The 24602-nt window shown below is 43.6% G+C and overlaps 1 protein-coding gene across 2 annotated transcripts in view; it reads left to right on the forward strand.

The window, feature by feature from the left end:
- Window positions 1–24602, forward strand: part of APLF (aprataxin and PNKP like factor) — a 120294-nt gene that overhangs the window by 76473 nt on the left and 19219 nt on the right. For both annotated transcript variants that reach the window (XM_050952136.1, XM_050952137.1), the window contains 2 exons: window positions 12323–12369; window positions 15835–15876. In XM_050952136.1, coding sequence (XP_050808093.1) covers window positions 12323–12369; window positions 15835–15876 — 89 coding nt within the window. The remainder of the gene's footprint in view (window positions 1–12322; window positions 12370–15834; window positions 15877–24602) is intronic.

Consider the following 24602-nt stretch of genomic DNA (forward strand, 5'->3'; position numbering starts at 1 on the left):
AGAAGTCAGATTTGTTATTGCTAGTTAACAAATGCTCATCTTCATACTTGTCTCTGAACAGTTTTCATATATTGTTTAATGTTCAAAGTGACTGGTAAATGAAAATCATCCTAATATGAAAGCATTATATTTAGGGCCATGTTTTCTATTTTTTTCTGAAACGTAGCCGTTTTAGAACAGTACGCTTCAGTTGTAAGATTTGTGGTTGTGGCTGGGCCCACTTGCTCCTGCCTCTGCTCAAGTCCATAAACAGTTCAGGGAGCTGTATGCTAGTAAAACGCTCAGTGCAGTTTATTTACAGTGTTGGTTCCCGCCACCCTTGTTACACTATGCAGTCTTACTCCTATGGTTTTAGGGAGTCCTTAGCTCCTGAGGGAAGCGGTGAAGCGCAGTCTCTCCCTCCCTCTCACCTGCCAGCTTCCCCTCTTCTACTTCGTTCCTGGGCCTTTTTGTATCCTCTGCCTAATAGCTAAATTAGCCTTCCAGCTCTCCTCCATCCACCAGTTGGGCGCAGCTCTTCTTAACAAGGTCTATTCTGCAGTGTTTAATTGGAGCTGTGGTGACCAGAGTGCTGGCTCAGCTGTTGTTGCCCAGCACTCTGTCACACAGATTATGAACAAAATGAATTCAATAAAAAATACATTCTTGGAGCCTTGAAAACAACTCTATTATGGGTATTGTTTCAAGTATATGCTTCAAGGAACCAGGTTTTTTTTCTTATTGCAGTAATGTGTTGTAAAACCAATCAGAATGCTTCCTCATCTTAAATTTTATTTTGTATGAGAGGAATATTTTATGAGTCTTGGTAATATTAGCACATTGGATTACATTTGTACATGGACATAATCACTTCTGTAGCTGATTTATTTTTCTCTTGCAGTGAATTGCTGCTATATTATGGATATTTTTCATAAGAGAGTATCTAATTCAGAGCATATTTAAAATTTAGGCCAGGAAAATCACAGAAAATGTAGTTTTCATGTTCTGGATTGGACTAATTTACAGGCAATCTGAAATTGTCAGGTTTTGGAGACCTATGGTAACATATCCATGTATGTACTATTCACTTTCCGCACACTTCCAGGCACTATTTGTTTGTACCACTTTTTTTCTATGGATCCTGAAAAATGTTGGGAGTGAACTGCTGACTAGGTAAGTGGTGTAAAAGTTTTTGGTTTTGTGGAACATTGGTTCCCCTTCTACTGTGATGGTTACTATATAGCCCTTTCTCTTCATAAAAGGGGAACCAACCTTCCCAGTGACAGGCTGGGTAGAGTAGTTAAGTTTCCATTTGTATATGTTTTTATTAATAAAACGAAATAATACAAAAGCACAAAATACATATAAACAAATCAAATTAAAATAAAGTGGATTACTATCAAATCATCAAATTTTATCTAATTAGTTTGATTAAAACATATCAAATAAACCAACAATTCCTTATCTCCGCTGTTTTCCCAAGTTGTTAGCCTTATTTAGCTATCAGCCCCCCAAATAATAAGAGATTATCAACCTCAGTGCCAAATAGCTTATACGAGGAGGGCCAAATCCCCTCCAGCCTGAAGCATCTGCGTAAAGTATCAGAGGGGAGCCGTGTTAACTGTATACACAAAAACAACAAGGAGTCCGGTGGCACTTTAAAGACTAACCTCACTTCTTCAGATGCACAGAGTGAAAGTTACAGATGCAGACATTGAATTCAAGTGAGATTTTTTACCCATGAAAACTTATGCCCAAATAAATTTGTTAGTCTTTAAGGTGCCACCGCACTCCTTGTTGTTTTCATCTGCATAAAGTGTCCCTGGAGGGCAACAGAACTTCTGTTGGAGTGGCGATAATATTTGTATGTATAGAGGCTGGTGTGCATGGGACTTGCATCTCAGTTCACATTGTAGGTGCTAAGTTAACACACATAAATAAAGCTGTGCTACAATTGTAGTTGGTTGTATTAATTTTTCTTTCTTTAACTGAATGAAAATAATTTAGTTGTGCATGAAGCTTTGCTATTTAATGCTATTTGCATTTTATCAGTTGTACAGAAGTTATATTTCTGTTCATTCTTTTACTGGCTTCACAATAAAGGGACAAGAGATTGTTACTTGTCACTTGTGAGGTTTAACTTGAATAAAAAATACATTGGAATGAGAGAGATTAAGAGTGAAAGTTAATTTCATTCATACAATACTTATTATTAATTCCCTTTCGGCTTTGCTACCAACTGTAACAAAACTTTAGTAAACTTACCAGAAGGAATCATAGGTGTATAATTATGCAGTGATGGCAAGTTACAGTGGAATATGCTATGTACCTGAAGTTCATTAAATGAAGAGACAAACATTCTTCCCCAAGGTTAATGATAAATATGTATTCCTTTGTATTTAGTAAACATTCATCAGATGAAAACTCAGTCAGTTCTTTCTGTACATTGTAAATATTATTGTTTCTTAATCAGCCAAATGGCTTTACTGTTACTGTATTTTATTCTTACCAAGCCAGCTTAATTTTTTGTTATTTTGACCTGTAGATAAGGGCAGGAATAACTTGTTTTTCTTCCCGGATTTCAAGACTTGAGACTGTTAGAAGTTTCAAGATGTGTGTGTTGTCTACAGCTTTTCTAAGTTAATAAAACCGCAATGATGTGGAGATGTGATACAGGGATTTTTCTTGAATAAATTAAAGTTATAGACAACTTATTTTGGAAATGTCCCTTACGAAGAGGTCATTGCCTGCCAACAAGTGAACTTCTTTCTCTTTTGGACAGTTTAGTGAATAGCAGAATGAGCTATAAAGCAGCACTTATTTATTTAATCAACTGGAAAAAATACATGTGACAAATACGAATTTTCAAATTCTGACGTTCATTGTATATGAATTAATAATGCCATAAACTTGTTGTTTGACACTCACCATATCCTCAAGCAAACTCAAGTAAAGCATTTGAGGAGGCATACACAAATCTTGTATTAGGCAGTGAAGTACAGGAGAACGATGAAAATACTTGGTGCCACCACAAAGACCCACTAATTCAACTCCCTTGAATTTTATTGGTGATTACCTTTGCTTCCATATGAACAATAGTGAGAATCTTGTATTCTGTGTGACAGATCCAATCCATTAGATATTGTGGGTTTCCTTCTCAGTGTGTGTGTATATATAGATCTAGTCTTGAATATAGCACTTTAGAAGTCATTGACTTACTCCTCTAGTGTTTTGGCAACAGAGTTTTCATTCAGTTAAATATCACTCTGTGCTTCAGACTTCCTTGAAATCTAATATTTTGGGAAATAGTAGTTACAAAATCACAAATCAAATAAACTGCTTCTTCTCTTTGTTTGACAAATTCAAATAAGTGCCTTTTAGAAAATACCTAGACTCTTTTTCTGTGAAATTTAAAGAAAATTAGATTAGTTGAGCAACGGGGATTCACAAGGCAGTGTTTATAGCAAGAATGTTTTTTGTAGATTATATTAAAGCTTCAACTAATAACAAATGTGACTGAGTGCTATAAATAACAAATAATATCACATGCCTCGCGATGTGCACTCATCATTATTGAATAATGTGGGTTTCAATAATTGGTGTCTTTAAAAAACAAAGAAGCATCATAGTAGTATATGGCTGAGTTGTTTTCCTTGAATTTTGTTCAAAAATGCATGCAGTTGAACTGCCTTAGGCTTTTTCTGTGGGGAGCCAATACTGGAAGCTACTTTGTCAAACCTTTCTTTAGAAAGCCTTAGCTATATTTACAAAATAGTTGAGCCCAAGATTAGTTACAACTAAGGATGTAAGGCGTTAACCTGCCTGAACTGTTAACCCCATGGCTGGCCGGCCCCAGCGGCCCCACACCAGCCAGCCCTTTCTTTAATGGGTTAAACGTTTAAACAAAATATTTTTAATCGTTTAAACGTTTAATCTTTTAAATGGGTATTTACATTCCGTGTTACAACACACTTTCTTTTAAGAATACTTAAGGTGGACATGAACTTCAAATTTTAAAAAGTGCATACAAATGAGGCTAAAACTGAATGTCCTTAGTTCATTTTTACATGGTTCTTATGCAGGCAAAACTCATTGACATCAGTAGCTTTGCCTGAGTAAGAATGGAATAGGAGTTTTAAAATTTGGGTCAACATAAATTTTTAACTATGCAATAAAAATTGGTGAGTAAATGCAATGCAGGTGAGAAGCCCTGGGAAGATGCATTTCACCCATCCTCAAATTATAATTGACAAAATCACTTACATAGTCAAGTGTGGATATAAAATGAATGTGAACTCCCAAAATATTTTTGGTACTCAGTTACGGAATATCTATATCTGTTAATACAAGATTTCAAGCAGCCACAAAAAACTGAGAATTCTCGTCTCCCTGATGTCTCTTTATAATGTATTCTTGAGAATTGTCAAATGAGCATTTGCATGAAAACAACCTGCTGTGCCTTAAATGAGGATCCCAAATGGCCGGATTGTCTGTCATGTAAGAATTGAATTGAAACCACAATCTCATTTCATCATAGCCACTGGTGCAAAAATTGTATGGTAACTGCTTTTGGCATATACTATCTTGAGTTGGATTTGAACTGGGTACATAGTGATGAGCGACATTGCTGCTATTATCCGTCTCTGGCTCATGAAGTTTCCCCACCAGCACTGCTGCTGCCATTGACTATATTCTGAGGGGCCCATGGATCTGTGTGTGTAACTGGAGTATGGAAACCTCCCTTTCACCCTGGAAGTATGTTCTTGTTGCAGGGAGGAGATACTGCTGGAGAAGCTTACGTTACCACTGCCCATGCTGTAGCTGAATAAAGTCTTCAGGTATTAATTCAGCAACTACTCACAAGCCCTAAATTCACTCGTTAAAAAATCCTGAATAGGTACATATTGAAGAGTTACCCCAGTTTCAAACTATGCAAAGTCTAAAACTTCTGAACACAGATTAATCTCAACTATCTGACTTGGATGACATATATCTAAAATTCAGGAAACCCAAATCTTGAATAGTTGAAGTTCAGATAATTTTTTTCCTATACCATCAAGTACAAGTCTGTGGTTTTGTGTATTGCGGTTATTTTTATCGGTGCTGAGCACTATCGGCTCCAACTAAAGTTAATAATTGCTGTGGATGCTCGGCATCTCTGAAAATCTGACCCAAAATCATTAGTTGTCCTGAAAAATGTTCTGTAGTATAGGAACACTGATTAAATGATTAGTAAAACAGAAAACGTTAAATGCAACTGGAAAGATTCTGTTTTTCTGGCTGCTAAGAAATACAGTGATATTGTCGGACCCTGATATAAATTGAAGAACAAAGCACAATAAAGATAATTTGGCAGAATACACTCTTCAGTACAGGGCCGGTGCAACCATTTAGGCAAATTAGGCGGCTGCCTAGTGATTGGAGGAGCCTAAAAGTCCCCTCAGGCGAGGAGGTGGAGTGGAGGTGAGCTGTGGGGTGGGGGGGAGCACGGGGAGGCTGCCTGCAGTAACGGGAGGGGGGGCGCACAGGGGAACAGCTCCCCACCCCAGCTTACCTCTGCTCTGCCTCCTCCATTGAGCACACAGCCCAACTCTAAGTCTCCTCCAATCAGCGCCGCAAGCCTGGGCGGGGAGGAGAATTAGAGCAGTGCCAGCGTGCTCAGTGGAAGAGGCGGAGCCGAGGTGAGCTGGGGCGGGCTACCCAGGCAGGGTTAGCTTCCGTGGGGGGAGGTCTCCTCGGGCAGGGTTAGCTGCCATGGCGGGGGGGGGGGAGGAAGTCTCCCCAGGCAGGGTTAGCTGCCGTGGCGGGGGGTGGAAATGGGGAAAGTCTCCCCAGGCAGGGTTAGCTGCCGTGGCGAGGGGGTGAAAGGGGGGAAGTCTCCCCAGGCGGGGTTAGTTGCCGTAGGGGGACGGGGGGGAGAAGGGTTAGCTGTTGCGATGGGGGGGATAGCTGCTGCGAGGGCGGGGGCCTGCCGGGGGGGAGGGGGGCTGAGTTAGCTGCTGTGAGGGGGTGCAAGGTGGAAGTTTCACCTAGGGCGCAAAACTTCCTTGCACCAGCCCTGCTTCAGTATGGCACAAAAGTGAGACTTTGGTGTTTTAAAAACAACTTTTTATTGTAAAATTGGACTCGTGCATGTTTTTCTGAGAAGCCTCGTGTAATTGACAGCACATCTAAGTGAAAGTGGCTTAACTTAAATGTACGTCCCTTCATATGTGCCTAAAAATGTAGTGTGAAGTTCTGAAAATATTAAAATGTATAAACTATTGTCATAAACTGCTTCACTATGAACACTCGTAAAAACACTGTTAAAAAGAAACTGAAACTAGTACTGTATATTAAGACAATTAGGTTGTTCTAACAGAAATTTTGTCTTTCTGAAATAACAGTAGTAAGATTAAATAGGTATAGTAGCTATCTGAAGGCTAGGGGGGGGAACAATGCGATAACATCCATCAACAATTCGAGTTGCCAGGCATCTGATTTTTGACCAGAATGCCCAGTCTAAAGGGACCTTGGTTGCTCTAGTCACTACTGCTGAACAGGCCACTAAAAGTCCAGTTGGTGGCGCAGCGGGGCTAAGGCAAGCTCTCTGCAAATCTCGGAAGTGGCCGGCATGTCTGCTTCTCAGTGCAGGGACAGCCACGGAGGTTCCACATGCTGCCCCCTCCCTGAACGCTGGCTCTGCAGCTCCCATTGGCCGTGGTTCCTGGACAGTGTGCAGAGCCCCCTGGCCCCTCCACCTAGGAGCTGGACTTGCTGGACATTTGCTGGAGCCCCCTAAGATAAGCGCTGTTTGGTCCCCAACTCCGTGCCCCAGCCCTGAGCTCCCACCTGCACCCAAACTCCCTTCCAGAGCCCGCATCCCCTCCCCTCCCCTCCACTCCCCTCCCCCTACCCCAGCCCTGAGCTCCCTCCTGCATTCCAAACTCCTTGGCCCCAGCCCTGAGCCCTCTCATGCATCCCAGACCCCTCATCCCTAGCCCTGCCACAGAGCCCTTACTCCCAACCGGAGTGAGGGTGGGGGAGAGTGAATGACGGAGAGAGCAGGGATGGAGTGACCGGAGGTGGGGCCTTGGAGGTGGGGTTGGGCCTCAGGGAAGAGGCGGGGCAAGGGTGTTTCGGTTTTGCGCAGTTAGAAAGTTTGCTATCCTAACAACAACAACTGAAAATAACACTGTCTTGTATGGAGTGTTGCTTGTGTTAGTTGGCTATCACCCATTAGACCTGCAACTTTGAGTGGAAAATAAGAAAACCAAAAGAAAAGGGGCAGAAACCATCAAATGAGGGGCGGCGAAGCCCCCACTCTTGGAGTCCTTTGTATTGTATCTCTGTCATCCATAGGTAGCACTGGTCACGTGATGGACTCCTGGAACTTTCCATGGTTTTCCTCCAAAACCCTCACGCACATAGGACTTTGTTTTTTTTTGTAGTCCAAGCACACATTATCTCTAAGCAGTCTGTGAACTTATCAGTAGAAGTCCAGGTTCCCAAGACAAGTCAAAGTAGACTTATTCTCTTAGCAAGACTCTGGTTCGGAAAATTAGACCTTCCTATATGGTCTGTTGTCCTTAGGCCATTAGTCTTTTTCCCAAAGGCAGTGGGTTCCACTGTATTGACTGACAGTACAGTGTAGTTTCTGAAAATGGGGGAAGCATGTGTTGGGGAGCAGATTGGACAAAGCTCAAGGAGACCCCAAGATCTGTGGATTTAGACCTTTTTGCTCATTAGTTCCTCTGGTTCTGGAGGTCCTGTAATTTTTTCCTCCAGAAGGGAGCCTTCACAGCAAACACTGCATACTGAATCTCATGAAATTGTAAGAGTCCTCTTGACTTTACTATGGGAGGCTACAGTTTGGCTTTCAGAATTGTAGACCTGATCCAAAGGCCACTGAAATCACTGGAAAGTTTCTGTGTTAGCAATAAATTCATTGAGGGAGGACAGGGTTACATAGTTTGTTTAGGGATATTCATGAACAAAGAACTGTAGAAACTAGAATTACAGACTGTAGATCAAACGTCCTACTTAAACAGATTTAATGAAAAGTTACCGCTGTCTTCAAAATTGTACGTTTGAGCAAATATGCTGTTTCAGGCTGTGTGCTAGTTGTACATATCTCATTTCCTCTGTAGGCCAGATATCATTTGTTTCATACTGTTTTAATTCCATTTTTAAAGGTAAACTCTGACATCTCAGTAGAGGATCCCCTGTGATTCATGGTGCAGGCTTTCAGGATCTTGCATGATTATTATTTTTTGAAGTGTTTTTATGACTCTAGAACAGGAGTTGGCAACCTACAGTACACGTGCCAAACATGGCACGCAAGCCGATTTTGAGTGGCACGCTGCCGCGGTCCTGGCCCCCAACTCCACTCAGCCCCCCCCCCCACTGCTCTCCCCTGCGGGGGCAGGAGGCAGAAGCTTGGTCCTGCAGCAGCCAAGCTTCCCCCTCCCCCGCTTCTTTCCTCAGCATGGTGCTTTCCTGCCCCTCCCCCTCTCCTTCCCTGTGCCAATCAGCTGATGGCCCTAACGAGGGGGAGGGGGAAGAGCGGCAGCATGCACACAGCTCCGTAGAGGGCACAGAGGTAGGTAGGGATGGGGCCTTGGGGAAGGGGGTGGAACAAGGCATATCCCTTCCAGCCCCCTGCCACGAGCCGCTCATGGCAGGGGGCTGGGAGCACCCCAACCCTCTGCCCTGAGCCCCCCCCACCCCCAGCCCTTTGCCCTGACCTTTGAACCCCCCCACACCCAGCCTTCTGCCCTGCACCCCCCACACACCCCAGCCATCTGCCCTGACCCCTGAACCCCCTCACATACCCAGCCTTCTGCCCTGAACCTCCACTGCCCCCATCCCTCTGCCCTGACCCCCGAACCCTCCCACACACCCTCTGCCCTGAACCCCCCCACATACCCAGCCTTCTGCCCTGCACCCCCAGACCGCCTCTGCCCTGACCCCTGAACCCCCCCCACACAGCGAGCCTTCTGACCTGCACCTCCACAGCTCCCATCCCTCTGCCCTGACCCCTGAACCCACTCCTCACAGCCTTCTGCCCTACCCCTCCCACCCCCCAGCCCTCTGCCCTGACCCCTGAACCCCCTCACACACCCAGCCTTCTGCCCTGCACCTCCACTGCCCCCATCCCTCTGCCCTGACCCCTGAACCCCCCCACGCCCTCTGCCCTGAACCCCCCCACACACCCAGCCTTCTGCCCTGCACCCCCCAGACCGCCTCTGCCCTGACCCCTGAACCCCCCCCACACAGTGAGCCTTCTGACCTGCACCTCCACAGCCCCCATCCCTCTGCCCTGACCCCTGAACCCCCTCCTCACAGCCTTCTGCCCTACACCCCCACATCCCCCAGCCCTCTGCTCTGACCCCTGAACTCTCCCACACACCCAGCCTTCTGCCCTGCACCCCCACATCCCCCACCCCTCTGCCCTGACCCCTGAACCCCCCCCACGCCCTCTGCCCTGAACCCCCCCACACACCCAGCCTTCTACCCTGCACCCCCCAGACCGCCTCTGCCCTGACCCCTGAACCCCCCCCACACAGTGAGCCTTCTGACCTGCACCTCCACAGCCCCCATCCCTCTGCCCTGACCCCTGAACCCCCTCCTCACAGCCTTCTGCCCTACACCCCCACATCCCCCAGCCCTCTGCTCTGACCCCTGAACTCTCCCACACACCCAGCCTTCTGCCCTGCACCCCCACATCCCCCACCCCTCTGCCCTGACCCCTGAACCCCCACACACAACCAGCCTTCTGCCCCACACCCTCAGCCTTCTGCCCTGACCCCTGAACCTCCTCACACACCCAGCCTTCTGCCCTGAACCACCCCCACACACACCCTCCATCCCTCTGCCCTGACCTCTGAACCCCACCCCCAGGCCCCGCTCAGCGCAGGCCCCGCTCAGCCCACTGCCAGCCTAGGTGAACAAAACCCCAGGCTGGCAGCGAGCTGAGCAGGCTGGTGGCGTAAGATTAGCATTTTAATTTAATTTTAAATGAAGCTTTTTAAACATTTTGAAAACCTTGTTTACTTTACATACAACAATAGTTTAGTTATATAACATAGACTTATAGAAAGAGACCTTCTAAAAATGTTAAAATGTATTACCAGCACGAGAAACCTTAAATTAGAGTGAATAAATGAAGACTCGGCACACCACTTCTGAAAGGTTGCCGACCCCTGCTCCAGAAGCTTTCTGACACCTGTAATAAAAATCCCAGTCAGTTGCATTTGATTGCCACTCTTTATTTTTCCTGTTTCTCAGTGTGCAAGTTGAGTAAATAATCATCCCTTATCACAGCTTCTATAAAGACCACTAATTATAGCAAAAATTTAAGATGCAGGAGGGAAAGAAAATTAATCTTGATTTTTTTTTCTTGTGAAGTGGGAGGTGATTTTATTTTTATCTACCACCATATTTCTACATAGAACTAACGAACCATCTTCTTCCTCCCTTGCATTGATCTCTGCTATTAACACTCTAAGTTATTTCTATTGATGTTAATGAGATTTGAAAACAACCTCAGGGGAAAGTTGAGAGCACTGCTGTGAAATTAAATTCTAAACAAAATATAATTCTTAATATGGGTTTACTAATTAAGGTTCATTCCTGCAAGATGCTGAGTACTGTAGCTCTGATCCAGCAAAGTACACGAACATGAGTGGTCCCACTGACTTCAAGGGCTGTATTGCTGGTAATTAGAAAAAACAGACAAAAACTTACCTTGGGTGCTAACTTGACTGATTCTTGGGGCTAGTAATTGAGAGGAAAAATAGTTTTTACTTGTAAATGGAGCATATTTGCATAGAAATCTGTGACGGATGATAAACAAAAAACTCTGCCATAGTGTTTTTAGAGTCTGTTTCCAGTGTACAAATCTATTTTGTGGGGGATTTTTTTTGTTCATACACTTCCTGCACAATATTCAGCACATGAACACTGTCTACAATGACATTTGAGTTGAATCTTCTTTGACATGTATGAAACTTAAATGTAATAAGTAATTAAAATGTAAAATGATTAACTTATTTAAAAATAATTGGGCATGTTCCTTGCTGAAGTAAGACATTTATAGTATTATCTGGCTAGCATTAGCCTTTTAAAAATATATTTCCTGCCCCTTTTGAGGGTATGTGCATGGGTTGGGCATTGGAACTCATGTAAAAGAGTCTAGGAAATACATAACCAATGATGGTTCGTAATAAATCAACATTGTGACGGGGTCTTCGGGGTGCAGCCTGGGCTATGGAACCACTGAGCCCTCCAAACCCACCAGTCTGAGCTGTCTCTCACACTATGATACTAATGTCAAGTTACAAGCCTCTGACAGGCACTGCACTTACATAGACATCCACAGTACACAGACATCTCAGTACCACATACAGCAATACTTCACATTCAGTGATAGTATGTACAACCCAATATTCAGCAAATCAAATGATTTGAAAATGACTTTTAAAATGATACCTTACAAGGCATGCATTGTACATAATATATAATCATATCACAGGGATGAATATGGGGGTTCTAGGGTGCTATTTTGAGGTATAGAAATGTCACAAACATGGACCTATTATGCTTTTGAAAATGGTGAACAAACTGGGCTGAACAAATGAGGCGTGTAGGGGAAGGATGGCGCCGTGATTAGGACACTAGCGAACAACTTGGGAGGTCTGAGTTCAGTTTTCTGCTCTGTCACAGACTTCCTGTGTGACTTTGGGCAAGTCATTTATTCTCTGTGTGCCTCAGAGCTCCATCTGTAAAGTACAGGTGATAAGAACATAAGAATAGCCATATTGGATCAGACCAAAGGTCCATCTAGCCCAGTACCCTGTCTTCTGACAGTGGCCAATGCCAGGTGCCCCGGAAGGAATGAACAGAACAGGTAGTCATCAAGTGATCCATCCCGTCACCCATTCCCAGCTTCAGAGGCTAGGGACACCGTCCCTAGGGACACCTATCCTCCATGAATTTATCTAGTTATTTTTTCAAAGACCATATGAAATTGGAAATACTAAGAGGAATGTATAAAGATTGAGGCACAGTAGTGGGGGTTTATAAGTGCCATAGATAAATACTATGAGAGTGCTGATTCTAGCAAGCCAAAGTCAGTTATATTGATTACTGTAACATACTGAGGGGCTGTTTCTTTTTACTATTATATCGAGAGAGCTGCAGATAAGGGATTTGAAACTCCATAGTGATTAATTTAAATTTTATTCACATCCCCTAAAGTTTGATGATTGCTTCCATTGTGCAGTGAATAATTCTTGAATGAAGAAACGTGTGATGCAAGGGCAGGAAATGATTTTATTGTATTGGTTTTCATTCTTTGCAGGAAGAATCTGCAGCACAAGCTTGAATACAAGCACACCGCACCTCCAGGTAAAGACTCTTGTTCAAAACTTTAAAAAATAAAAACAGTGATACACACTTAAAAGGGCGTATGAAATGGTTTATGCTTCTGTTATGCTTTACTCATTTGTATTTGTCACTTACTATACAACTCTGCAGTGTTGCCATTCCTAATGCTTTAATTCTTTCCCTGCAGTTGTCTACAGTAAAGATTATTGCTTTTCTACTCCACTTAAAATTTGTTTCACTGCTAACTATTTTAGATGTCTTTTGATCTGAATAACCTCACTAGGTGGTTCAAATGCCAACAGTATGACATGTACATGCATGGCTTTTATACCATACAGACACACACCAAGAAGTAATAGATATTTGAATCACTTGGTGGCTTTTACTCCAAACACTTAATGGAACAAGAATTCCATAATTTGAGAGACTCTGATTTTTAAGATGTGACAATCTCAATAAAAGGTTCTGGGTTTTTTTTGCTTCTGGCAGGGGATCTTAGTAAAGTAGCACAGTGAAAGAAGGAGTTAAAAATGTAGAATGTAGTGTTTGTGATGTTTATTTAAAAAAAAGTTTGTCTATTTTCTAGACTAGTGGTCCTCTGCATCTAAGATACCAAGTACACCTCTATCCCGATATAATGCAGTCCTCAGGAGCCAAAAAATCTCCCATGTTATAGGTGAGGCTGCATTATATCAGGGTAGGGAGAGGAACTGCTCCCCGCCCCAGCTCACCTCTGCTCTGCCTCCGTCTCCTCCCTGAGTGCGCTGCTGCCGCTCCACTTATTCCTTCCTTCTGAGCTTGCCGCGCCAATCAGCTGTTTGGCCCGGCAAGCCTGGAAGGGGGTGGGAGAAGAAGCGAAGTGGAGGCGGCGCGCTCAGAGGAGGAGGCGGCGATGAGCAGTAGCGGCTGCTCCTCCACTGAGCACAAGTGGCACCGTGTCAATTTCCTGGCGCCTTTGTACTCACCTGGGGGAGTGATTAAAAAAAAAAAAGGCGCCACCCACTGCGGCGCTTTTATTTTACTCACTCGGTGGCACTCCAGGTCTTCGGTGGTACTTTGGTGGCAGGACCTTCACTCGCTCCGGGTCTTCGGTGACGGGACCGTCACTCGCTCCGGGTCTTCAGCGACATTTCAGTGGTGGGACCTTTAGTGCCACCGAAGACACCTGCCAAAGACCCGGAGTGCCACTGGGTGAGTAAAAGCACTGCAGCTAGTGACATCTTTTTTTTTAATTACTCCCCCTGTTCCCTCCAGCTGGCTATGCCACTGGAGATGAACTGGACCAGGGAGCGGTTCCTCTGCATCCCCCTTTACTTGCTGCGGCCCTCTCCAGACCTCCCCCCAGCTCACCTCCACTCCGCCTCCTCCCACGAGCTTGCTGCAGCACCGCTTCTCCCCTCTCCCTCCCAGGCTTGCCGCACCAATCAGCTATTTGGTGTGGCAAGCCTGGGAGGGAGGAGAAGCAGAGCTGAGCAGCATGCTCAAGGGTGGAGGAGGCGGAGCGGTGGGGAGCTGGGGTGGGGAGCGGTTCCTTGGCGCTCCCACCTTACTTGCTACAGCCCCCCTATCTCAGCTCACCTCTGCTCCTCCTCTTCCCACAAGTGCACCACAGCTCCGCTGCTCCTCCCTCCCAGGCTTGCCAAACAGCTGATTGGCACAGCAAGCCTTAGAGGGAGGAGAAGTGGAGCTGCAGTGCGCTCATGGGAGGAGACGGAGCGGAGGTGAGCTGGGGGAGGGGGGCCCGGGGGAGGGACGCAGCAAGTAATGGGCGGACGCAGACGAACCACTTGTGGTAACACGAATTCGGATACACGGAGGTAAAGCAGACCTGTCCCCTGGAGTGCTGCTTTACCGTGTTATATCTGAATTTGCATTATATCGGACCGCATTATATCGGGGTAGAGGTATAGTTCCATATTTTCTTCCATATTGGGGGACTTGGACAGAGTTTAATCAGGATGGAATCTAAGTATTCATTGAAAAGCTATTTTTCTAGCATTTCAGGTTGAAGTAATTAGATTGATTGAACACTTAGCATTGGAAAATATTGCAGTTTGACATTTTTCTCTAAGAATGTTATCAAATTTATTTTTTGATTGTTTTTAAGTGTACTAGGCTTTTTCAAAAATTATATAAATCCATCCTTCAACCATACAAACACTGAAAGATTTTTAATTGAATACAGCTATGCAAATGTAATGCCACTCTGTTCAGAGTTTCCCAAGAATTAGGGATCACAGCAACGTTATTGCTGCAGGAGAAACTGCAGTTATTTCAATGATCCAAACCTGAAAAATTAGCCCTGTGTAACTCGAAAGCTTGTCTTTCACCAACAGAAGGTGGTCCAGTAAAAGATATTACCTCAACCACCTGTCTCTTATTTCAATAACACAATGATCTAAAAAACATACAAGCGTATTGCTGTATTCTATGATTCTATATTTGCAACTTTTTAAAATGTTCAGCTATTGTGTCCCTGAAGGATAAACAATAAACCAATATGCCCCCAGGGTTGGAGCTCTGGAAAGGAGTGTACTCAAGCAACGGTAGAGTTATGGGATGCTGGCACTAGTCTTGGGAGTCCTGTCAGTTGGTTTGCAGGGTCTCAGCTCTCTGAAAGGGGTGTTGGACAGAGGATCTGTATCCTGAGGGTGTGCCCAGAAACCCCCAGCCAGAAGCAGTGCCTGGCCTCTGTTCAGACTCAGGAAGCTTAAAGCTCACAGGACCCAGTGAAGTGAGACCCAAAAACAGCAGCCTAGTGCAGTCCTTCTCAACCAGGGGTCTGCGGGGCTCTGGGGGGGTCACAAGCAGGTTTCAGGGGATCTGCCAAGTAAGGCCAGTGTGAGATTTGCTGTGGTCCAGGGCAGAAAGCCGAAGTCCCGCCTCATGGGTCTGAAGCCCATGGCCACGAGCCCTCCATCAGGGGCAGAAATATGCGCAATGCAGCTTCACAGGGGCCCTGTGGCTTGGGGCCCCAGGCAGTTGCCCTGCTTGCTACCCCCTAATGCCAACCCTGGATTTTATATGCAGAAAACCAGTTATTGTGGCACAGGTGGGTCGTGGTGTTTTTATAGCATATGGGGGAGGGGAACAGCTCAGAAAGAAAAAGATTGAGAACCCCTGGCCTAGTGAGCTCTACCAGGGCAGTATGAAATCATAGATCTGGTTTGCTGGCACAGAAAAGGTGTGGGCTCAAACATGGAAAAGGTTCATGAGAGGGTTACTATCTCGGGAAAAAGAACAGGAGTACTTGTGGCACCTTAGAGACTAAGAAATTTATTTCAGCATAAGCTTTCGTGGGCTACAGCTCGCTTTTTCGGATGCATAAATACATAAATGTATGTAGTAAATACAGCCACCAGGGCAGTTATGTTAAAATGTGGGAATGAACTCTTTTATTTTTGCCGTCTCAGTTGTTGTTACATCACAAATTTCTGCTAGATTGTAGTTTCCTTGGTAATAGCTTTTTTTTTTCTTTCCATTTAGAAACTGAAACAAGAAGAACTAGACAGAAAACTACTAAAAGAGGTTAGAAAGTTCTGATTTTCCAAAGGGACCTGTTACTGTTGTGGTGGTGGTGGTGGTTTTTAAATCGTGCACATGAAAGACAAAGCAGGTTAGATGTATTGGTTTCAGTTAGAGATGGTGTAATATTGAAGTACTTTATCATGAATGCTACTTGCTAGGTCTCTAGCTGGGGAAGTGGCATTATTTTCTTTCAATGAGTGCCCCTGCACTTCGTACTGCAGTGTGTTGTATGCAAATGTGTTCCAGATAAGCAGACCTAGTTTACTCTGGAAACTGCAAAGTATCTTTTAAGTTTAAAGATGAGCACCGAATGACTTAAACCAATTAGTTCCCTAATATTGCCTAGAGGTAAAAGGCAATAAGATCAAAGGAATCAGTATTTCAGCTACAACTGTTTAAAGGCTATTCAGTAAAGGCTTACTGCCCAAAACATTGCTATATTCCCTTTTGCCTTAAGCTATGTTCTAAAAGAACATGAAAGTAATTCACGTTGTGTGCATGTATACATGTGCCATTGAGCTTTTCTTAAGTTTAATTTTGTGTCTGAAATATTAATGCCTCATAAGGTGTTCTGAATTAGAGGTTCGCTAAAATGCTTACCAAGGAACACTGCTTTATCATTTTTCATCTGTATGTGAAATATTAACATTCTTCTATAATGCTGTCACTGAAGATGTGTTGATTTGTTTTGAATTGTTTATCTCTTGTTTTAAACAAAGGTCACTAACCAAGAGATACAAAACATATGTTTATACTTCTTAAAACAATAGCGCTACTGTCAAGCGCGGGGCACAGACTACCCAATAAGTTCCTGGACTGCATTGCAGACAACTTTTTATTGTAGAAAGTTGAAAAAACTACTAGAGGGGAAGCTGTTCTAGACTTGATTTTAACAAATAGGGAGGAACTTGTTGAGAATTTGAAAGTAGAAGGAAGCTTGGGTGAAAGTGATCATGAAATCATAGAATTTGCAATTCTAACGAAGGGTAGAAGGGAGTACAGCAGAATAGAGACAATGGATTTCAGGAAGGCGGATTTTGGTAAGCTCAGAGAGCTGATAGGCAAGGTCCCATGGGAATTAAGACTGAGAGGAAAAACAACTGAGGAAAGTTGGCAGTTTTTCAAAGGGACGCTATTAAGGGCCCAAAAGCAAGTTATTCCGATGGTTAGGAAAGATAGAAAATGTGGCAAAAGACCACCTTGGCTTACCCTTGAGATCTTGCGTGACCTACAAAATAAAAAGGCGTCATATAAAAAATGGAAACTAGGTCAGATCACGAAGGATGAATATAGGCAAATAACACAGGAATGCAGAGGCAAGATTAGAAAAGCAAAGGCACAAAATGAACTCAAACTAGCTATGGGAATAAAGGGAAACAAGAAGACTTTTTATCAATACATTAGAAGCAACAGGAAGACTAAGGACAGGGTAGGCCCACTGCTCAATGAGGAGGGGGAAACAGTAACGGGAGACTTGGAAATGGCAGAGATGCTTAATGACTTCTTTGTTTCGGTCTTCACTGAGAAGTCTGAAGGAATGTCTAGTATAGTGAATGCTTACGGGAAGAGGGTAGGTTTAGAAGAGAAAATAAGGAAAGAGCAAGTAAAAAATCACTTAGAAAAGTTAGATGCCTGCAAGTCACCAGGGCCTGATGAAATGCATCCTAGAATACTCAAGGAGTTAATAGAAGAGGTATCTGAGCCTCTAGCTATTATCTTTGGGAAATCATGGGAGACGGGGGAGATTCCAGAAGACTGGAAGGGGGCAAATATAGTGCCCATCTATAAAAAGGGAAATAAAAACAACCCAGAAAACTACAGACCAGTTAGTTTAACTTCTGTGCCAGGGAAGATAATGGAGCAGGTAATCAAAGAAATCATCTGCAAACACTTGGAAGGTGGTAAGGTGATAGGGAATAGCCAGCATGGATTTGTAAAGAACAAATCGTGTCAAACTAATCTGATAGCGTTCTTTGATAGGATAACGAGCCTTGTGGATAAGGGAGAAGCGGTGGATGTGATATACCTAGACTTTAGTAAGGCATTTGATACAGTCTCTCATGATATTCTTATAGATAAACTAGGAAAGTACAATTTAGATGGGGCTACTATAAGGTGGGTGCATAACTGGCTGGATAACCGTACTCAGAGAGTAGTTGTTAATGGCTCCCAATCCTGCTGGAAAGGTATAACAAGTGGAGTTCCACAAGGTTCTGTTTTGGGACCGGTTCTGTTCAATATCTTCATCAACGATTTAGATGTTGGCATAGAAAGTACGCTTATTAAGTTTGCGGACGATACCAAACTGGGAGGGATTGCAACTGCTTTGGAGGACAGGGTCAAAATTCAAAATGATCTGGACAAGTTGGAGAAATGGTCTGAGGTAAACAGGATGAAGTTCAATAAAGATAAATGCAAAGTGCTCCACTTAGGAAGGAACAATCAGTTTCACACATACAGAATGGGAAGAGACTGTCTAGGAAGGAGTATGGCAGAAAGAGATCTAGGGGTCATAGTGGACCACAAGCTTAATATGAGTCAACAGTGTGATACTGTTGCAAAAAAAGCAAACATGATTCTGGGATGCATTAACAGGTGTGTTGTAAACAAGACCCGAGAAGTCATTCTTCCGCTTTACTCTGCGCTGGTTAGGCCTCAACTGGAGTATTGTGTCCAGTTCTGGGCACCGCATTTCAAGAAAGATGTGGAGAAATTGGAGAGGGTCCAGAGAAGAGCAACAAGAATGATTAAAGGTCTTGAGAACATGACCTAGGAAGGAAGGCTGAAGGAATTGGGTTTGTTTAGTTTGGAAAAGAGAAGACTGAGAGGGGACATGGTAGCAGTTTTCAGGTATCTAAAAGGGTGTCATCAGGAGGAGGGAGAAAACTTGTTCAGCTTAGCCTCCAATGATAGAACAAGAAGCAATGGGCTTAAACTGCAGCAAGGGAGATTTAGGTTGGACATTAGGAAAAAGTTCCTAACTGTCAGGGTAGTTAAACACTGGAATAGATTGCCTAGGGAAGTTGTGGAATCTCCATCTCTGGAGATATTTAAGAGTAGGTTAGATAAATGTCTATCAGGGATGGTCTAGACAGTATTTGGTCCTGCCATGAGGGCAAGGGACTGGACTCGATGACCTCTCGAGGTCCCTTCCAGTCCTAGAGTCTATGAGTCAATGAGTCTAAGTGCAGCTTCTTTGAATAGTGTCCCTCTGGGTGCGCCACTGTAGGCGTATCTGTGCCCCTGCACCTCTATTTGGAGGATCCTAATGGGAGCAGGAAGGAATCCACTGATTGTCCTTCTTGTGGGAACAGAGGATACAGCTGGATTCTTGCTGGAACATATCAAGGGAGACTATGCCAGGCTGGGAAAGATGCTTAAGGAAATCGAGGCTCGGATGATCTTCAGTGGGATTCTGCCTGTTCCTAGAGAAGGGCAACAAAGGTGTGACAAGATTATGACAATCAACAGATGGCTCAGACAGTGGTGCTATAAGGAGGGCTTTGGAATGTACGGCCATTGGGAGGCATTCATGGACAGAGGATTGTTCTTTCGGAATAGAGTTCACCTGAGCAGGGAGAGAAATAGACTTCTAGGATGGAGGCTGGCACAACTGATTAAGAAAGCTTTAACTAGAAATTTGGGGGAGGTGGTTGAGAGATGTCCAGGTAATCTCCACGCTGGATTTTAACATTCAGAGAGAAGAAAACGAATTAAGAAAGGATACAGCTGTGGGTAGGAGATTGGACATCAGGAAGGGTAGTGTAGATACCAGTCTAATAGGTGATACTGGTGGTGGAATTGGCTTTGCTCACGTTCTTTACCCAAACAGCAAAAATTAAGATGTTTGTACACCAGTGCAAGGAGCCTAGGTAACAAAATGGAGGAACTAGAGTTACTGGTGCGGGAAGTGAAATCAGATATTATAGGGCTAACAGAAACATGGTGGAATAGTAGTCATGACTGGAGTACAGATATTGAAGGGTATATGCTGTTTAGGAAAGACAGAAATAAAGGCAAAGGTGGTAGAGTATATCAATGATGAGGTAGACGGTAAAGAAATAAGAAGGGATGGAATGGATAAGACAGAAGAAGGATGAATTCAAACTGGAACAGGTACAGAGAAGGGCTACTGCAATGATCCGAGGAATGGAAAACCTGTCTTATGAAAGGAGACTCAAAGAGCTTGGCTTGTTTAGCCTAACCAAAAGAAGGCAAAAGAAGGGGAGATATGATTACTCTCTGTAAATATATCGGAGGAATAAATACCAAGGAGGGAGAGGAATTATATAAGCTCAGTACCAATGTGGACACAAGAACAAATGGATATAAACTGGCCATCAGGAAGTTTAGACTTGAAATTAGATGGTTTCTAACCATCAGAGGAGTGAAGATCTGGAACAGCCTTCCCAGGGGAGCAGTGGGATCTAAGGACATATCTGGCTTCAAGACTAAGCTTGATAAGTTTATAGAGGGGATGGTATGATGGGATAGCCTAATTTTGGCAATTATTTGATCTTTGCTTATTAGTAGTAAATATGCCCGATGGGATGTTAGATGGGGTGGGATCTGAGTTACTACAGATAATTCTTTCCTGGGTGCTGGCTGGTGAGTCTTGCCCACATGCCCAGGGTTTAACTGATTGCCATTTTGGGATCGGGAAGGAATTTTCCACCAGGGCAGATTGGCAGAGGCCCTGGAGGTTTTTTGCCTTCCTCTGCAGTGTGGGGCATGGGTCACTTGCTGGAGGATTCTCTGCACCTTGAGGTCTTTAAACCACAATTTGAGGACTTCAATAACTCAGACATAGGTTAGGAGTTTGTTACAGGATGGGTGAGTGAGATTCTGTGGCCTGCATTATGCAGGTCAGACTAGATGATCATAATGGTCCCTTCTGTCCTTAAAGTCTATGATTTTATGATTTTAGGTAGCAGTGTCCGTTTAGCTTGCACATGCTGTCCCTTTCTGATGGTCTGCCTAGAGGCTATCTACTGCTGTGCTGGGGAACCCCTTCATTTCCTTCTCAACCACCTTTGGCCTTCAGGGGAGCAAGAGTTGTCCCTTCCTTATCTGCATCATTAGCATAAGTAGTAGTTGGTTTTGGTGCTGTTGTTCTTAGTAGTTAGTGTTTTGTTGCCATGTTGGATTTAAAAAAAAACAAAAAAAGAGACAGAGAAGAAGAAGTGCTTCACTTTTCATTTTCCCCTTTTTGGAGGTGGGGTCCCCCCCTTTGTTCCCTCAGGGGTGTTTAGAAGACATTCTAACTTCTTGCAGTTTAAAAATAAAAAGGAGAAAGAGGAAGAAATGGCAAGACTATCTCTCTTTTGTATTCTTGACTGCTAGAGGGTCATACCACCCTCCCACCACCTGGGGTATATGGGCTCTCCCATGCTTCAAGAGGTGCCTCTCCTGCAAGGAGTCGATTCCAGTAACAGACAGACATTCTCTCTGTGTCCAGTGCCTGGGAGAGGTCTCATATGCCTCAAAAGCGCTCCCTCTGCCAGCAGCTAAAACAGAGGTCTTGTAAAAAACAGGAGCTGAAGTTAAAATTCTTCCTTGTGGAGAAGGCACTTCAGCTACCAGAGGACTCCGCTGCTGACCCCAGATCATCCCTGGAGCTTTCAACTTCAAAGGGGAAGTAGAGTTATAAAAAAACCCTGCAGATTCCCCCATAAAAGCTCGAGAAAAAGAACTCCAAGACCTCAAACCGAGTTGTTGGCCAGCCAGAGGTGTTCCCCAGCGTGATCAGCCGCCTCAGTACCGGCAGCAACATTGTGCGGTACCCAGAAGGGGCCTCTGCTATGAGCTCAGGCGCACTGCCTAGAGACACCAGGGTCTCAGGCAGGAGTGCTACCCACTAAGGAGAAAGACAATTACCGTACTGTCTCTAAAAGCAGCATGAAGTAAACCTTCAGTACTAAGTGTGACAAAGCTCCTGTCTATAAAGCGCTCTGCACATTTACAACCATCAGTACCACTAATGTACCACAGACACTCCTCTGTGGTACCGAGTGGGCCAACAGTACAGCAAGAGTTCTGATGCCCTAGAGCTCTGACAGTCAGGGAAAAACCACAATTTCCATTGCTTGGTACCCCTGGAACGCTGTTATAGTCTTGGCCTTCCCAACATCCTTTGGCAAAGAGTTCCACGGGTTGACTGTGCGTTGTGTGAAAAATAGATATAAAAATAGAAAATGTAGTGTGAGAATGCAAATTTATAACATGTATGGCAGTTAAAGCAGTGGATAATGGTGGTAAATATTGAAGGAAAGTAGATGGATGGGAGAGCCAGGCCTGAGCCTGCAAAGGGATCTACGAGAGACCCTTATGTCTGCATAGTATGTGAATTTGCATCTAATTTTTTCAGAGACAGTCAATGAGGGGTCAGAGTGATAGATTCTTTCTTCTTGATAGCTGTATGGCGGTAGCAAAGGATCAGCCAAGGAGTAGGTAGGGGACTGATTTGGCAGAGAGAGAGAGAGAGAGAGAGATGGCGGGGGGGGGGGCGTGTAGGAAGAGTTGATTTAATAGAAGTAGTTTGTAGAATGCTCTTGAAATGAAGAAATGGATTTTTATGGTGGGTATAGAAGTGAAGTTTTTCTCCTTTTCTTATGTTTCAGTGGGCTATGCTGTAGATTAGAATTCTGATGTGTTAGTAATCAATGTCCCCTGCCGATGCAAATTGTAGTAACCTCCATTTTGCCACTGATGTTGCTGACAAACGCTCTACCACTGCCAGTGACAGGTAACTCTGCCACTGATGATGCTGACGGATGCATTGCATCTGCACAGAGACCCATTTAAAACCCTTTGACTCTGCCCCATGATGCCCATTGGGATCGTGGCCAAAGAGAGCAATTTATGTGTAATGCTTCAACCTGGTTTTGAACACTTACATGTGCAAAACTTTTATTTTTTTATTTTTAAAACCATGTATTTATTTTACAAAATGGACATTTTCCTAACAAAACAGCTGTATTTGTTCATGCCCCAACCTTATTGTGAAGAAGCTAAATTTGAGCTGCCAGGATCATTACAAAATTGATGTAATGGAAGTTTACTATAAACTTATTGTATCTCTAATATTATACAATTTGTCTATATTAGAAACCTCCATTTTCTGCAATAGGCAATGCTTGCACCCTGCTTCTTTTGCTAATGGATCAAACATCATCTTCATTATCCTCCTCTTAAATGCATTGAATGCTTTATGCATTGGTGGAGATGGTGTAAAATCTTCATAGTTTATTTACCACATATTTTTTTCTCTTCCTTGAATTACATTACTGGTTACTCTGATTCATCTGCTATATGTTACTAAGATATCATAGGCTATAACATTAAAAGGTTTTTTTTTTCAAGTATTCAGCTGTCGATGGGATTTAAGCACTTTTTTGAAAATCTGGCCCCGTGCACCCTAAAAATTCCCAGTGGCCTGAGGCTCACCAGTACTTTAGCAGTTTACTTTTCTAGAGGGCTCCCACTCGAACATTGAAGACTGAAATGGATTTCATGTTACCTCCCAATAGTTCTGTGGGTTTTGCTCCCTCAATAGATCTTTGAGAAAAAAGAGCAGGTAATTTTCCATAGAACTGATCACTATAGAGTTTATCAAATTGTGAAATAGTTTCCAAACGTTGGTGAGAGAGTAAATGTAACCCTCACAACTGCAATTGGTTAATGTCTTTCAAATGTAGCCTTTGATTAATGTAAAGTGCAAAATTCACAAGTCACTAATAACAGGATCTTTTACTCTGGTGGCTATATACATTTATTATAGGAAATGAGACTGGTGAATCACACAGAGGTGAGGATTTTATCTGGTATTTAAATACATAAAGTAAAATCAAAGTAATAGAAAAGCAATATAAGTATAGCAGATGAATCCCCTGCAATGTGTATTCTCTCAACCTACGGAGACCATCAAACATATCAGAGGAGGAGCCAGATGGAAGGAAAAATAAATGGAGAAGTAGGAATGAGGTTGCAGGTTTTCACCATCCTGTTATCCTGATGTTCCAACTAGGGGTTGGTCTGACCACCTTTTTGTACCCATTTCCCTTACATCCCCACACATCTAGGACTATATTTGATGTAGGTCTCGGCCCCCATCCATATTTGTCATTCCGAGGGACCATAATTAAGGTTCCGATTGCTAGCATAAGCTATTGAATCATACATTTCCCAATATTCCCAACACGTTAATACAGATACTAAAAATGCGTTATTTCAAGCTTAAACTGCCTATCTGTGGTTTGTTTGTTTATCACAAGGTGTGTATTGCAAAATCTTACATCCCTACATCAAGCACGTTAGGCTGACTGTCTAGGTCTTATCATTTTCCAAAGCCTATGTTTGCATTTGTTTTCCCTACTTTTACTACAGCTTTAATTATTTTATTATAAATAATGTTAAGCATTTTAACTTTCCCTAACCTATAGGTTATAGTTTGATTTTAAGAATAAACTTTGCAGGGTTAGGCCAGGGGTCATGGGCCAACACAAAGAAAACATTGCTGGGCTCTACCTTTGCAGCAGGAGGATGGGTGAACCCAAAGATCACTGGCACGTGCCCACTGTGTATGTAAAATGTGAGCCACTGAAGACAATGTGAATCTGAGGTGTATGCTAGATCTTTTCACAAATGCTCCTTCAAAGCCTCAGCAGTGGTCTTGCATGTACTGCTGTGAAAATGGTGGACAAGAAAATGGTGGCAGGCAAATGGTG

This window comes from Gopherus flavomarginatus, chromosome 4, assembly GCF_025201925.1.
Source record: "Gopherus flavomarginatus isolate rGopFla2 chromosome 4, rGopFla2.mat.asm, whole genome shotgun sequence".
Classification (NCBI taxonomy): domain Eukaryota; kingdom Metazoa; phylum Chordata; order Testudines; family Testudinidae; genus Gopherus; species Gopherus flavomarginatus.